Genomic DNA, 17253 nt, shown 5'->3' with positions numbered 1-17253 from the left:
ATTAAAAATAAAGGTTTATGGTGGCTGTGCGCATGTTGCATCAGGTACAATACTCTCAGGGAGTTGTCTCTCCCCTCCCTACCCCTCACAAAACCCACCTGCTCTGCAGAGATAAGTGTGTCTAGAATCATACTAATCCTTGTGGCCATCATCTTTCCAAATAATTTTAGATCATTATTTAATAGTGAGATCGGTCTATAATTACTACATAGTTCGGGATCTCTGCCCTCTTTGTGTATTAAAGAGATGTGTGCTTCCATTGTTTGTCTCACAAAAGTTCCCCCACCTAATACATCATTGCACAGCTTTAATAAATACGGGCCCAACGTGTCACAAAAAGTCTTGTAGTAGGAAGCCGGGAGACAATCTGGACCCGGCCTCTTGCCCATAGGGCAGTCCGACAGTGTGGACTGGAGTTCCCGGATCATGAAAGGAGCTGACAGCTCCTGCTGTTGTGTTTCGGATAAGGTAGGGAGATTTAAATTTTGTAGAAATTTTTTTATATTGATTCTTCTTTTTTCTAGCTGTTCTACACTCTTTCCCGGTCGTAAATCATACAGATTGGAGTAGTACTCCCTGAAAGCAGAGGCTATCCCGTCTGGGTTTGTAATTTTAGCTCCATCCGAACCCTTAACCGTATAGATAAGAGATCTAGCCTTACGTTTTTTGATCATGGATGTCATGAATTTCGACATTTTATCCCCATGAGCAAATACCCTGTGTTTCCATCTCGTGTAAATTTTTATCGAATCTTTGTTTAGTAAGTCTCTAAGAGATTGTCTCTTACGAGAGAGCAGGGTCAAGGTATTGGGGTCAAGTGTCGTTCTATGATCTTGTTCTAGTGTCTGGATCTCCTTATATAGAGTTTCAATTTTTTCTTTTCTGCTTTTATTCCTATGCGAGGCCATAGATATCAACTCGCCCCTTATTACGGCCTTGTGAGTCTCCCAGATAGTTGAAAATTGAATATTTTCACTCAAGTTAAACTCAAAGAACTCCTGAATTTTCTTTTTTATTTCTCGAATGTTCATCCGTTATTAAAATTTCATTTAACCTCCAATGGTTGTTGCATGGTCTATGGCCTATCACAAGTTTATTTATTAAGATGGAGTGGTCGGAGTGAACGCTCGGGAATATTTGTGAGTCTTTCAAATGTGAGGCCGTTTGGAATGGGATGAAAAGGTAGTCGATTCTACTATAGGACGATTGCGCTTGTGAGAAATGTGAGAAGTCTCGTACTGTAGGGTGAAGAAATCTCCAGGTGTCAATCAATTGGTTTAGATGTAGGGTTGTTCGGATGCGTGTCAGTGCATTCTTAGAAATACTTGATTTACCAGAAGAGGAATCAATTGGTGGTTCAAGAGGAACATTCAGGTCCCCCCTAGTATTAAAGTGTCCACTACAAATTGGCCTGCCTCTCTCATGATTCTGGCAAATCAGGTGTCTTGTTTTGTGTTGGGGGCATATATACTCCCAATCGTGACCAACTTATATGCTAACCTTCCTTTTATAAAAATATATCTGCCATCCCTATCGTGGAGTTTGTCGAGATACTGAAATGGCATGTTTTTTGCAATAGCAATTGCCACTCCCCTCCCCTTTCTAGAAGAGGAAAATGAGTGGAACCACGTGTTATAGTAATGTTTCTCAAAACTCGGGGTTCTTTCCCATATAAAGTGGGTCTCTTGCAGGATTGCAATGTCTGCCCCCAATTTCTTGATATGTGCCAGTACCTGAGCTCTTTTAATTGGCGCGTTCAGTCCTCTTACATTGTATGATGCAAATGTCGTTTCTTGTATTCGGTCAGCCATGTCGGGTCAGTGGGCACTGGGGCTCAGAAAGAGATAGTTGATGATTCGCCGATGGACGCATGAAAGGTTGGGGGGAGGGAAAGAGAAAGGCAAAAGACATAAACATTAACAAGTATTCAACAATAAGGGCTTGTTGCCCTAAACTAATAACTTTCTTAGTGATAAGCAAGATTGCGATTATTCCTATAATACCCATCGGGGAGTGTAACAGGAGAAAACATGACAATTTTTCATTTTGTTCCACTTGGTGGCTAGGCAGTCATTGTGGATCAACTCAAAAAGATTATGCAATGATATTAAAGGGAAAAGTGACCCCGATTCAATCGCCGGAGGGATGCTGCTTTCCTGCGTGCCTTCTTCTGTTTCTCTGTTCTTTGGCATTGCCCGCTCTTCTCCAGGGTTCTTGTAATGACAGGTCTGGGAGACTGTAGTTAGTACGGGCGAGGCGAAGATCAGGCAGTGAGTCAAGTTGAATGTCCAGCTCTGTACACACTTTGGCGATGTCGGAAGATGACTTAACTGTGAATCTCCTGCCGTCTGCTGTGATGAAAAGGCCAAATGGGAAAAGCCAGCGAAATGGAAATTGTCTCTGCTTGAGGGCATCTGTAAAAGGCTTCAACAAATATCTCTTAGACAAGGTTGATGGTGCCAGATCTTGGAAAACCCGGATTTTAGAGCCTTTATATTCCAGAGCACTTAGCATCCTTGTCTTTTTTGAGAATTTTCTCTTTCATGTGGAAGTCCAGAATTCTGCAAATTATATCTCTTGGGAATTCTGAATGTTTGGGCTTGGGTTTTAATGCCCTATGTGCTCTCTTAAGGATTAACATAGGCGAGAAGAGTTCATGAAGAATGGCTGGTACGTCTTCTCGGTCAGCAGCCTCAGGCACCTCCCGGACTCTTAGATTGTTTCTTCTGTTCCTGTTTTCAATATCTTCCATTGCTGTATAGAGGGAATTGATATGGTCCTCCTGTTGTTGGAGGCCAGATTTTAGTTCCCCAGCGAAGGCAGACAACTTTGACTGCGCTTCTTCTAACTCCTCCACCCTGCTGCCTATCTGCTGGATGTCTTTTTTAATTGTTGATAAATCCTTTGCTAGACGGGCCAAGGCTGAAGACAAAATACTTTTAATGAAGCTTCTAGAAATAGGCTTATCTGAGTCTCCAGGGTCAGAAGAATCTTCCCGTGACTCATCCAACTCTAGGTCGCCACCTGAGTCCTTGTAAAGTGGTGGTCCTTGTTTAGGTCCAATTTGCTTCGTGATAAATTTTCCATTTTTTTGGTTGTTTGCGGCCTCCTATTAGCGTTGGTGTCTGTTGGTCTGCCAATCTTGACCATGATCCGACTCTGTCGATAGGTACAGGTGACGTAGTGCGTTTCGCCACTGGAGAACGTGGGCAGGTATCAGGTCTGTTAACTATGATATCTTGTGGCAGAATTAGAACGAGAGTGCAGAAAGATCCCTCAGCTGGTATATTCCCAAATGCACAACTAGATGGAGATCACGTGCTGTGTTACTCACAGATTTCTCGATACTCAGCCAATGGTGTGTTTTTAGTTATGAGAAAAAAAAGGATTAACCGCTATTTGGCTCTTTATTCAGCAGTAATTAATTTATAAGAGAGGAAGCAGCCTCCCTAGGACTCATGGGAGCTCTGTTTCTCACATCCTCCATGGAACTTTAAAATATATACCTCCCCGGTGGGCACAGTGTCTGCTCCTTTAAATCAGGGAAAAAACAGAAAGAGTGAGCGATTGTTCAAAGAGATTGAGCTTAGCAAAGCAGCAAGGGGCTGCATGTAAAGCGCCCCTTACAGTGTATCTTGAAGATGCTGGCCTGTACTCACAGCCTCCAGCAATGACCAGTGCCGAATATATCCTCTGTTAGGGGAGAGCAGCTATTGTGGAGTTTATTGAGCTCTCTGCAGCGCTGTTCAAATGCAAAACGCTGTTATCTGGGCCAGATAAGAGGCCTGTTAAGCCCCCGTTACACACTGCGATATCGCTAGCAATATCGCTGTAAAGTCACCGATTTTGTGACGTTATAGTGATATTGCTAGCGATATCGCTGCATGTGATACTTACCTCCGACCGGCTCCCCCGCTGGTTATCGCTGGTCGCGCGAGAACCTCGTCGGTCACTTCCTGCGGCGCTTCCTGCTGTGACGACGAGTGACGCGTGGAGCCAGGCGGGAGGACGTCAGGATCGCCGCGTCTGACAGGTAAGTAGCGATCCCCATCCCCAGCGATGTCGCTGGTGAGATCTGCCTGAGTGGCAGCTCACTAGCGACCACCTAGCGATTCACCAGCGATCCTGACCGCGTCATATCGCTAGGTGTAATCGTTTAATCGGTTGGAATCGTGATCCACCCGCGGCTATTGACTCGTTAATTGCCGCTGTCAATCTCTGACAGCGGCATTTAATGCACTGTTCCTGCAATTGGGCCAAAAACCCGCCGACCGGTGACCCCTGGCATGACAACCAGAGGTCTCTTGGAGTCTTCTATGGTTGTCAGTGCCGGATTGCTATGAGCACCTCCCAGTGGTCGGCGCTCACAGCAAGTGAGTAATTCTGCTACATAAAGGTGATCTGACAAATGCCTGAATGTAGCAGTGGCGATCGGATTATGGCAGCTTCTAGTCTCCCATGGAGACTATTGAAGCATGCCAAAAGTAAAAAAAAAGTTTAAAAAATATTAAAAAAAAGAAAAAACAGTTTAATTACTCCCCTTTCACCCCATTCAAAATAAAACAATTAAAAAAACACAAAAACAAACATACACTTATTTGGGATCGCTGCATACAGAATCCTGCAGTATATAAATAAATAAAAGGATTAACCTGTTCGGTAAACAGCGCAGCGAGAAAAAAAGTCAAAACGCCAGAATTACGTTTTTTTATCGCTGTGACATTGCATTAAAATGCATTAACGGGCAATCGTATCTGCATCAAAATGGCATAAATAAAAATGGCAGCTCGACACCGAAAAAATAAGCCCTCAACCAACCCGAGATCACGAACAATGGAGATGTTACGGATATCCGATAGTGGCACAATTTTTTTTTAACAAACTTTGGATTTTTTTTTACCACTTAAATAAAAAAAGAACTTAGACATGTTTGGTGTCTATGGACTTGTAATGACCTGGAGAACCATAACAGCAGGTCAGTTTTAGCATTTGGTAAACATGATAAAAAAATCCCAAAAGACCTTGTGGAATTGCACATTTTTTGTAATTTCACTGCACTTGGAATTTTTTTTCCCATTTTTGAGTACAGAATATGATAAAGCCAATAATAATAATCTTTATTTTTATATAGCGCTAACATATTACGCAGCGCTTTACCGTTTGCACACATTATCATCACTGTCCCCAATGGGGCTCACAATCTAAATTCCCTAGCAGTATGTCTTTGGAATGTGGGAGGAAACCGGAATACCCGGAGGAAACCCACGCAAACACGGGGAGAACATACAAACTCCTTGCAGATGTTGTCCTTGGTGGGATTTGATCCCAAGACTCCAGCGCTGCATAACCACTGAGCCACTGTGCTGCCCAATAATGTTGTTAAAAAGTACAACTCATCCCACAAACAACAAGCCCTCATATGGCCATATTGAAGGAAAAAAAAAAAGTTATGGCTCTGGGAAGAAGGGAAGCAAAAAACTGAAAAGCAAAAATGAAAAAGGGCAAGATCTCTAAGGGGTTAAACACTAGCAGCACATGGGCGGCACACTGATCTCATACTTGTGCTGTACGCATTTTTCACAGATTCATAGACTTTTATTTGCCCTTGTCATACGTGTTCTCGGGAAAAAACTGACATGTTTCCATATAGTTCACATGGACACACGGTTGGAATGAAAACAGACATGTGAAGATCCCCATAGTTTATAATGGGTACAGGATGTTAGACATAATGGAAGCACGGACATGTGAAGGAGGCTTATCACTCAGAAATGGTCATTTGAAAACTTGTCCGTTTTTTAATTGCATCTTTTTATAACTAAGATTAGTTCATACACGAAATAATGAGCAATTTATGTGTCTATTTTTTTACAGATATTACATGTACACTTAGGTATTCCACATTCAAAGATAAGGAGGTTATTGCCTATACATGTCCTCGTGGTCAAAGGCCGAAATCAGATCTTGTGCAGTGTTTTAATTATGGCTGGGGTCCACCACTCATTTGTCAAGGTACGTCATATTAGCTGAAACGAAGTGCATTAAAGTGAGGATGAAAATATATCCTGTTATTTGTTATAGAATTCTGGTTGCTTGACTGCTATTTTAATCTACTATTTTAGAGTAACAGTATGCTGTCTACAAATATCTCAAGGGCTGTCACATTGTAGAAGGATCAACTTTATTCTCATTTGCACAAGGAAAGACTAGAAGCAATGGGATGAAACTGAATGGGAGGAGACACAGATTAGATACTAGAAAAAACTTTTTGACAGAGTGATCAATGAGTGGAACAAGCTGCCACGAGAAGTGGTGAGTTCTGCTTCAATGGAAGTCTTCAAACAGAGGCTGGACAAACATATGACTGGGATGATTTAGCGAATCCTGCTTTGAGCAGGGGGTTGGACCAGATGGCCCAGGAGGTCCCTTCCAACTCTACAATTCTATGATTCTATGACTCCAATTTGCCTACATTTTCTATGCATCATTCTTAATATAGGTTGTATTGACTCAATCTACTGTATAGAAAAATCTATTTCATGCCTCATTTCATATTATGTCAGTCAAAATCTATTAGCTAACAAACAAAGTAGCACTATAGCATGCAAACATGAAATATATGAAATTTGAGCTGCATTACTACTCTACAGTGATGGACGAGCACTAAAATGCTCGGGTGCTCATTTCTCGGGTCAAGCAAATTGGAATGCTCGGGTACTCAACCCGAGCAATGAGCCCAATGTAAGTCTAAAGGAAACTTGAGCATTTTTCTGGCAGCCCCCCTGGCGGTCGGCAGAGAGACTAGAAATTGTGGAAGTAGATGGGAAAAGTGCTCAAATGACATGGGAACAGCATGAGGAAGACCCCTGGAATCATTTCTGACTCCCAGGTCACTGCTGTAAACAATGATGTCTAAAGGGCATATCACACTAAGAGATATCGCTAGCAATATCGCTATAACTTGTGACGTTATAGCGATATTGCTAGCGATATCGCTGTGTGTGATACTTACCTACAACCCGCTCCCCCGCTGCTTATCGCTGATCACGTGAGAACGTCCAGGACTGTTTCCCGTTGTCAGCTTCCTGTGGCGCGTCCTGTGGAGAGACGAGCTACGAGCGTGGAGCCAGGCGGGAGGATGCAGGATCGCCTGGTGTGACAGGTAAGTAGCGATCCCCGTCCCCAGCGATGTTGCTGGTGAGATCTGCTTGTGTGGCAGCTCACTAGCGACCACTTAGCGATGCACCAGCGATCCTGACCGCGTCATATCGCTGGTCGGGATCGCTGGTGCATCGCTAAGTGTGACAGTACCTTTACACCACGTTTACAGACTCACAATAAAACATACAAAAACAAAACCAAATTGGATTTTCCTGGGAAATATGTTAAGGAACATCTTTACCAGGGTAATGACTTGTATATAAGGCAAAATAAATAACCAAAACCAAAAATGATCCTCCACACCTTGGGCTATGTTCACACGTAGTGTTTTTGATGCGTTTTTGAACTTTAGCATTGCTTTCAACCAAGACAAATGCATTCACTGGGAAATGTCATTTTAACATTTTACAACCTTATCTGGCCATGTGGTGTGTGACACATCAACAGACACATCTTGTTTCATTTATGAAGGAGGGACTCTGAAAGTCACAAATCCTATTTTTATAGGGCCATCCGGCATCCTTTACTATTCTAAAAGGGCCTGCCGTCGGCCCTCACTATTCTTGGAGAGCTATCAGCCAGCTATGCTTTGTTTTTCCCATTATTAAACTGTGGGTCTCGTATACTGTTACTGTGTATGCAATGTGTGTCAGGGCTGGAAAAAATTAGGGCGCACCCCAATGCCCCTTTAACGAGATGTATCATTGCGGGCAATGGGTGCGTTAACCCATCCGTTACATAGCGTTAGTGCCGCTACGTAACAGATCCCGTTGAACGCAGGGCCATTAACGCAATGTGAACCTAGCCTAACCCTTTGAAGAGACGTACAAGAGGACCTCCTGAAAACAATGTTCTCTTTATTAGGAAGTGGTTCTCCCATACTGTTTGCCTGTGCACTGAATGCAAGGCCTGGCCAAAATTTAGACGAACCCCAATACCCCTTTGAAAAGATGTACAGGAGGTCATCCTGAAAACAATGTTCCCATTATTAGGAAGTGGGTCTCCCATTGTGTTTGCCTAGGCAGTGAATGCAAGGGCTGGCAAAAATTTGAAGGCACTCCAATACCCGTTGGAAGAGATGTGGAGGAGGGCCTCATAAAAAATGTTCCCATTAGAAAGGAGCGGGTCTCCTATACTTGTAACACCCATGCACTAAATGTTTGAGCTGACAATCATTTACCCCTGGGAGTTATACTTGAACATACTGTATAACCATTTTTTTTGTAAGGGCATCATAAACAGCCTTTCAAAAAATATGTGAGTGTTGCATCATGGACCACAGTCACCCTGGTGAAATGGTGGTGGAGTATGACGATGAGGAGAAGGAGGAGGACAACAGCAAATAGCCAAAATCAGGAAGTGTATACCCATGTGTGGGTCTGAAGACGTGCATGGAATTAGACCTTCCAAAAAAAGACACTGGATATGAGTTTATGTTACGCTACTGTCATTCGGTGGTGTTGAGAAGTCTTGCCCAATCCAGCCCTTGTTCATTTTTATAAGAATTAGCCTGTCAGCATTTTCAGTTGACAGGCGGATGCGCTTATCAGTTTTTAATTCCACCAGCGATACTAAAAACCTGCTCTGACAAAATGCTAGCTTCAGGGCAGGCCAGGACCTCCAAGGCATAGAGAGCCAGTACATGCCACATGTCCAGCTTTGATACCCAATAAATATAAGGCACAGGGGAATCACGGAGGACATTGGTATGGTCAGCAAGGTACTCCCTCGGCACCTTTCAAAACTTAGCACTCCTTGTGAGAGTATCCCACACCTCAGGGCCTGTGCAATGGGAGGGTCTGAGAGAACTCTCCCAAAACTTTGACAGTGTCCCCCTACCTCTGCTGGATTGGAGTTGTATCTCTCTCACCTGTAGTCCATGGTTGTCCAACGAACTGTGACCTCTACTGCCAGCGTTTTCAGATGGGAATTTTAATAATTACGCAACAAGGGTCCTCTAGTGCTACCCCATTTTAGTAGACCTGTCTGCCTCAGGAATAAGAGATAGAAAGTTCTCCTTGTAGCATGGGTCTAGAAGTGTCACCAACCAGTAATGACTGTCTTCCAAAACTTTGAGAATGCCAGGGTCACGGGAAGGGCAGTGTAACATAAACTCAGCCATGCATACCAGACTGTTAACAGGCAAGACTTCCAAGAGGATGACTAACCATGCTCTCCTCCTTCTCCTCCTCCCACTCCTCCTCCTCGCTGTCCTCAGGCCATCCATGCTGAAAAGATGGTATGACAGTTGGGCAGGGTGTACCGTTTATAACGCATGAAACTAGCTCCTGTTCTTCCTCCTTCTGCTCATTGTCACGCAATCAACGTTGGGATGAGATGAGGCTCAACTGTGTGTAATCACCCTGTATGGTTCTTGCCCCATCTCATTGTGCTCCGCCTGCAATGCATCCACTTTGATTGTGAGCAGAGAACATTTCAGAATACAGAGAAGTGGGATGGTGATGCTAATTAGAGCGGCATCGAAGCTCACCATCTTGGTGGAGTCCTCAAAGTTTCGTAGGATGGTACATATGTCTGACATCCATGTCCACTCGTGAGGTCTTATGTGTGGAGTCTGAACTGAATACCGATGGTCTTCTTGATGCTGCCCTCTTCTGCTCACAAACCCTTTCCAACATCTGCAGTTTAGAGTTCCAATGCATGGGGACATAACACACCAGTTAGCGAGCCGGAAGCTGCAAACTCTTTTGAAGTACGGCAAGGGCGGCAGAAGCTGTAGCTGACTTTCTTTGGGGACACAGGCGACGTACTTTGACAAGCAGATCTGGCAGGTCCAGGAAGGTTTTTAGAAACCGCTGAACCACTAGGCTAAGCACATGAGCCCAGCATGGTACTTGTGTAAGCTCGCCTCCATCGGTGCATTACTGCCCTTACTGGTGTATGGGGTCAGGTGAGCAGAGAGGGGCCTGGAGCAGGCCCCTCACTTTTTGCTTCTGCTCACCTGGTACTGAGTTGGCGTGCTGGAATGCTGGGGTTCAGCACAGCCACGTGCACTCGTTCTTTGCTTCTTCACACTCTACATAGTGAGGAGCAGAGCATGGGTGGTGCACACGGCCATGCAGAGAGTTGCTGGCTGCAGTATAGTAGGGACACACAGTCACATACGCTGTCACTATACTCACCCCCCCGCCTGGACTCAGCAGCACAGCCAGGACATGAAAATCGGATCCCTCCTTCTTTCCATCCGCCTCACAGCTCTCAGACTGTGGAGAGACATGGAGGGGTGGAGCTCAATTGTGGGGTGGAGTCACAGAAAACCAGGGAGAAGGAGGCAGAGGGAAAGATAAAAATCAGAGGGGGAGAGAGAAAAAGATGTAAGATGTGAGAAGAGAGAGACAGAAAACACGAGAGAGGCAAGAAGACACAGGTGAGGTTATATATAAGACACTGGCTGCACTGGTGGGACTCGGGGCTCTCACCTGTTCGGTGACACTGTTTGTAAAAAAACAGCAGGCGGTTGCTGGTCTATCAAGAAGCGATGCCACAATCCGGTTTCCTGGCCCGCAGTTTTCAACTAAATGAGGACGCACATTCAGTTGCAATATATTGCGGCACAGAAAGCCATTGGCTGTCTGCACAGCAATAGTAACCAGCTGCCAGCCAATCGTAAGCCAGCAGCTGACATCAGCGCACACTTCGCGGGCGTATGACATTACAGGAGAGGGCACCGCTGGACCATGGCCAGGTAATGAGAATTTTTTTTTTTGTACTTTCTTTTTGTGCTGAAAGCCACAGGATGGGAGCACATATGGAGCAGGATGGGAGCTCATATCGGGCAGGATGGGAGCTCATATAGGGCAAGATGGGAGCTTATATGGGGGCAGGATGGGAGCTCATATGGGGGCAGGATGGGAGCTCATATCTGGCCAGGGTGGGAGCTCATATGGGGGCAGGATGGGAGCTCATATCTGGCCAGGATGGGAGCTCATATCTGGCCAGGATGGGAGCTCATATGGGGGCAGGATGGGAGCTAATATGCGGGCAGGATGGGAGCTCATATGGGGGCAGGATGGGAGCTAATATGCGGGCAGGATGGGAGCTCATATAGGGGCAGGATGGGGAATATTTTTACTGTAGAGACTAATTAAGGGATATTATTGCTGCAGTGATATATTTTATATTTGGAGGATACTGTTTTCAATGGGGGGGGGTCCTGTTACTGTACAGGGTAACACTATGTCGCCTTTTTTCTTTCATCTGGTGTAGTGTAGAAGTTGGAAAAAAATTAAGTAATGTGCTCTGAAAGCGGCGCTCTAGATAACTGTGTTATTTCCTGTAGAGATGAGTCTTCTCTGAAAGAAGTGCTGGCGGTCTATGCTCGTTGAAACTGAAAAGTGAAGATGGAGGACTTCACCTCCAGACATCACTGGTGAGTCAGTGTATTACAATTACACTCACAGTATACAATGTATATTTTATAAAGAACTCCTTTGTACAATGTTGCCAGTGATCACTGTATTACCTGTACACTGACACTGTATACACAGCTCCTGTGCATAATGTCACTGGTGGTCCCCATATTACATGTTCACTGACACTATATACAGAGCTCCTGTGTATAATGTCACTGGAGATCACTGTATTATTACCTGTATACTATATACAGAGCTCCTGTGTATAATGTCATTGGTGATCCCTGTATTACCTGTTCACTGACGCTATATACAGAGCTCCTGAGTATAATGTCACTGATGATCACTGTGTTACCTGTAAACTGACACTCTATACAGAACTCCTGTGTATAATGTCACCAGGGATCACTATATTACCTGTACACTGACACTATATACAGAGCTCCTGTGTATAATGTCACTGGTGATCACTGTGTTACCTGTACACTGACACTATATAAAGAGCTCCTGTATATAAAGTCACGGCAATCACTGTGTTACCTGCATACTGACACTATATACAGAGCTCCTGTGTATAATGTCACCAGGGATCACTATATTACTTGTACACTGACACTATATACAGAGCTCCTGTGTATAATGTCACCGGTGATCACTGTGTTACCTGTATACTGACACTATATACAGTGGTACTGTGAATAATGTCACTGCTGATCAATGTATTGCCTGTATACTATATAAAGTGCTCGTATGTATAATGTCACTGGTGATCACTGTATTACCTGTACACAAACACTGTTTACTAAGTACAGATCTCCTGTGTATAATGGCACTTATGGTGATATTAGTATTTTGTTTTTTTATTGATGATCAGTATTGTAGTATTCGGTCAGTATGTTGTGGTAATATGTGATCTGGTCATGGTGCGGTGGTATTTGTCCCCTGTATGTGATATTATTGGTCATTTTAAAAATTGATAAATAAAATATATATATATTTAAAGCTGCATTGGATATTTTAACAAATGTTTAATAAGTTACAGTAGAGTAGAGCCCGGCCAAAAGAGTGTTCAAAAGTTGCTGGCTATGTATGTGATCTGGTTTATTATTTATTATTATTTATATTATCTGGTGATGGGAACTGGTGATATGTGATTAATGAGGACGTGGAACAGAAGTGGACTTTTTCTAAGAAAGGGCAAAGGGACTGTGGAAGGTTTGAGGGGTGGAGGCGGAGCTGGGGTGAAGCCTGGGCAGAGTATGAAGCGGGCCCCGGAATTTCTAGAGGCAGCCCTGGAGCTCGCCTCATCTCGGAGCTGCCACCAGGCTCTAGCCATTGTCACACATGACCATGCCTGGCTGTAGATTCAGCGGTGTCAGCCACAGATCTGCCTGCTCTTTCAGAATTGTCCACAACTCTTAAGCATTGAGCGGTTTGTAACCTAAGCATATTAGCTTCAGCACAGCCTGTTGCCACTTGGCTGAGGCAGTGCTGCAGGGCTTACAGCTTGCAACTGATGTGGTCATTTCAGAGACGGAGGCTGAAGAGGAGGTACAGGAGCTGTAAACTGTGGGGTCAACCCTGATTGATCTAGGGCCAGCAATCCTCAGCATCGGAAGGACGTGTTCCATCCCAAGGTCTGACTTGGTCCCAGCTTCCACTGTTAACCCAGTGTGCCATCAGCGAGATGTACCATCCCTGCCCACACCTCTTGTCCACGTGTCCATGGTTAGGTGGACTTTCCCAGTAACTGCATTGTTGAGGGCATGGCTAATGTCGTCTGACACGTGCTTGTGTAATGTGGGGATGGCACACTGGGAGAAATAGTGACAGCTGGGGACCAAGTACCAAGGAACGGCTGCTGCCATCAGGTTGCGGAAAGCTTCCTCTCCATGAGTCTAAAAAGCAACATTTCGATCGCAAGCAGTCACAAAATATGTGAATCTAGTAATGTGGCCTGTGGGGCATTGGCTGCGTATTTGCTCTTGCCTTCCAAGGATTGGAGTATGGACAACTAAAAGCTGTGCTGGGACAAGGACATGGATGTGCTTGATGATGGTGATAGTTGAGAGTCTGCAATGACAGGTACAGGGCAGGAGGCATCTTCACATGCACCATGGACAGGGGATTGGCTTGCATGCACAACAGCGGAAGAAGCAGTGGTGTCACTTGCAGCCACTGTTCCTGGACCCTGGGATTTGACCCACAAAGTCGGCTGCTTTGCTGCCATGTGCCTGATCATGCTGGTGGTGGTAAGGCTAGTAGTTTTGCTACCCCTGCTGATGCTGACCTGACAGGTGGTGTAAATGGTCTTTTGGTGTTATTGGCAGAGTCTTAAAAAAATAACCAGACTCAGAAAGACCTAACAGTTGAACTGGCAACCTCCGTCATGTTGGTGTTACGGGGAAAGGTTCCCCGGCTACTGTCTGCAGCCGCACACTGCTTCTTCCGGCCTGTTCGGATGCTACTTCTCTCTCCCCCTGTGTGCTGCTGTCTTTGCTGTGCATGTCCTCCTGCCAGCTTGGGTCAGTTACTATATCATCCACCACTTCGGATTCCACTTCCAGACCCTGGTCATCCACCTCTTGTGACACTTTCCCACCGTCACCTTTGTGTGACCGTGGCTGTTCAAATATTTGGGCATCTCAACATGCGATCTCCTCTTGCCCCACTTGAAGTGGACCGGGTGAGAGGCCCAAATCGATAAATGGAAAAGTGAACAGCTCTTCGGAGTGTCCAAGTGTGGGATCAGTTGTCTCCAGGGACTCAGCATGGTGGGAGGAAGGAAGATCAGGGTAAGGAATATGCGGTCCAGACTCATGGCTACTGAGACTTGACTGGTGGAAGACAGGGTTGGGGTGGTGGTGGCAAAGTGACAGGAAGCATTATCCGCTATCCAACCAACAACATTTTGACACTACTCTGGGTTCAATAGTGGTGTGCTTCTGCGGTACACTAGTAATTGGGACAGAAAGGATGGGAGAGAATATGTGGGTGTTTGTTGTGGCACAATTTCAGCTTGCCCAGGGCCTCGGCCTCTGCATGCATCATCACCATCACGTCCTGTTCCCCATCCCTTGCCACATGTCTTGCCCATTTTAAGTGGAGGACAATATTTTCCATTTTCACTACAAATGGCTGAATTTGGAGCAAAATTATATGTGATACTTGTTACACAAAACCACAGTTTAAAATATCTAGCCTGTAGGTAACTATTTTTTTTCAGCAAACTGGTGTCAATAATTTGGCTACGACACTGCAAGAAAATTTTATTGGAGGCCTGAAATTGCACAATTTTGAGCGCACTGATATGTGATCCCTGTGACAGACAAACCCCAGTTTACAATATCTGGCCTGTAGGCAACTGTTTTTTTTTCAGTAAACTGGTGTCTAGTGTTGAGCGATACCATCCGATATATAGAAATATCGGATCGGCCTGATACCCAAAAAGTATCGGGTATCGCAGATTCCAATCCCGGAAGTCCCATTCAAGTCAATGGGACAGAAATATCGGAATTAAAAAAACCCCTTTCTTTCCTTGTAGATTAATTCTACATGAAGAAAAACAACTAAGAATAATGTAGAATGTAGTGTGGGAGGTGGAGGAGACACTAAAGGCATAGAGGTTTAGCCCAATCAAATGGAATAGCAGGAATTAATTTTTTTTTTTTAAAGACGTTTGGAGTTACAAAGATATTGACTATGTAAACTTTTTTTATATTTTGTCAGATATGTTTGTTTCACTACGTCCATGCTCTTCACCTTCTTTTTTTACTTCTCCCACACTTTCTCCTTCATAATCCTCAGCAGCAGCAGCATCTTTTTCATCAACTTCTTCTTCACCTTATTCATCTTCTTCTTCACCTTCTTCCTATTATTCTTTTTTTTTACATTCTTCATGTTCTTCTTATTCAGCTATTATTCTTCTTCATCTTCCTATTCTTCTTCTTCATCATATTCTTATTTGTCATAGGAATTCCAGTAGTTGTTATCTATAAAAGTTTGAAGATTACACCTTCCATTCTGCCTGTCACAAAAGATTTACAACAAGATTTGTCCGCTTTCAGTTTGGCCTGCAGCAGGCATTTTCTAGGGGCACCACGAGGAGGAACGGACTCACCCCCATACACTGCTTAGTCTTCTTCTGCTTATAATTTAGATAATATCTTTTGCTCTGATTTTTAGTCTTATGCTTAATGTTCTTCTGCTTTTAGTCCTTCTGCTTTTTGCTCTTCTGCTTCTTGGTCTTCTGTCTCTTGTTGTTCTGCATCTTGGTGGTTGTCTTCATGTTCTTTGTCCTCTTGGTCATCTTCTTCAGGGTTATCTTTTTGGTCTTCTTCGGTGTGGTATTCAGGGTCGTCATCTTCAGGGTCGTCATCAGGGAGATCCAGAGTGAGAACCAAAAACCATTTCCACAAGCTTGAACTTGGAAAAGTAGCAGAAGGTAAAAGAAGGCTGAGGAACTGCCGAGAACCAGCTGACGGTGCTGGAACCCGGAGGGGCAGCAGAAGGAACAAGAGCCAATGGCACAACCGAGGACCAGCTGACGGTGCTTGAACACGGTTACTAAGCAGGAGGTACCTGTGCTACAAAGCACTACCAAGGACCAGCAGACGTTGCTGGAACTCGGATACCGAGAAGGAGGCACCTAGGCCAAAGGCTCTGCCTGGAACCAGCTGACGATGCTGGAACCCGGAGTGGTAGCAGAAGCTACCCATGAAAAACAAAGTTGCAAGGCCGCGAGCCAGCCGCAGTTACCGAAACACACAGTCCTACAGGGGGTGCTTCTCCTATTGGCACTGCGGAACCAGCCTTTATTACCAGAACTCACAGCCCACATAGGAAGCACCTAAACTGCAGGCACCATAGACTCGGCTAACCCGACCGCAACACGACAGGACAACGTTTTCGTGGCAAAGTGAATTTGACACTTCCTGGAAACAGCAGGCGTGCTGGAACCAGGCTGGGCAGGAGGGAGTACCCGTGCCAAAGACACTTCTGAGCAACAATTGGCTGTGTTGAAGCCCAGTATCAATCATGGTGTAGGCTGAGGCCTAATTTCATCAAGTTTACTATCGGTTGTAGACTACTACTGATTTTATCCGTGCTCCAATTAGGCCTCTGGCTCCACTGTCTCTAGTATTTCCCCTGGCATCCAACGCCAGCAGTTGCTGCTCTGAAGTGGCATCTGCACAATCAACACTTGTTCCTGTGTAACTGTGGTTCAGTAACGTCAGCTGATCCCCTGATGTGTGTCCGGCAATGTCTCCTACTCTGTCCACATTCCCACTACTAGTAATGGGAATGTGGACAGAGTAGGAGACATTGCCGGACACACATCAGGGGACCAACTGACATTACTGAACCACAGTTACACAGGAACAAGTGTTGATTGTGCAGACGCCACTTCAGAGCAGTAACTGGCAGGGTTGGAGGCCAGTGGAAATACTAGAGACAGTGGAGCCACAGGCCTAATTGGAGCACAGTTAAAAATCAGTTGTAGTGTGAATGTGGATGTGGGTCGCCCCCGCGCTCTTCGCCCAGGCAGCGAGGGTACTCGGTACCGGGCTGGTGTCACGGCAGCTGCGACCCAGTCCGTGGCCCTGGGCACCCAATGTCAATGGTGGTGATGTTAAAGGTGTTTAGAGTTTATTAGAATAGTTTGTGATGCCACCCGTGGTATTTGGCAAGTATGGTGTTAGGCCAACGCTGCATACAG

The 17253-nt window shown here is 45.0% G+C and overlaps 1 protein-coding gene across 3 annotated transcripts in view; it reads left to right on the top strand.

Moving 5' to 3' along the window:
* Positions 1-17253, top strand: part of CFH (complement factor H) — a 712377-nt gene that overhangs the window by 312542 nt on the left and 382582 nt on the right. For all 3 annotated transcript variants that reach the window (XM_073582879.1, XM_073582878.1, XM_073582877.1), the window contains exon 11: positions 5875-6012. In XM_073582879.1, the coding sequence (XP_073438980.1) occupies positions 5875-6012 (138 nt within the window). The remainder of the gene's footprint in view (positions 1-5874; positions 6013-17253) is intronic.

Source organism: Dendrobates tinctorius, unplaced genomic scaffold (genome assembly GCF_039654945.1).
Source record: "Dendrobates tinctorius isolate UK_male_01 unplaced genomic scaffold, ASM3965494v1 ptg000074l, whole genome shotgun sequence".
Lineage (NCBI taxonomy): Eukaryota > Metazoa > Chordata > Amphibia > Anura > Dendrobatidae > Dendrobates > Dendrobates tinctorius.
Note: the sequence above shows the minus strand (reverse complement) of the source record. Positions and strands in the feature narration are given on the sequence as shown.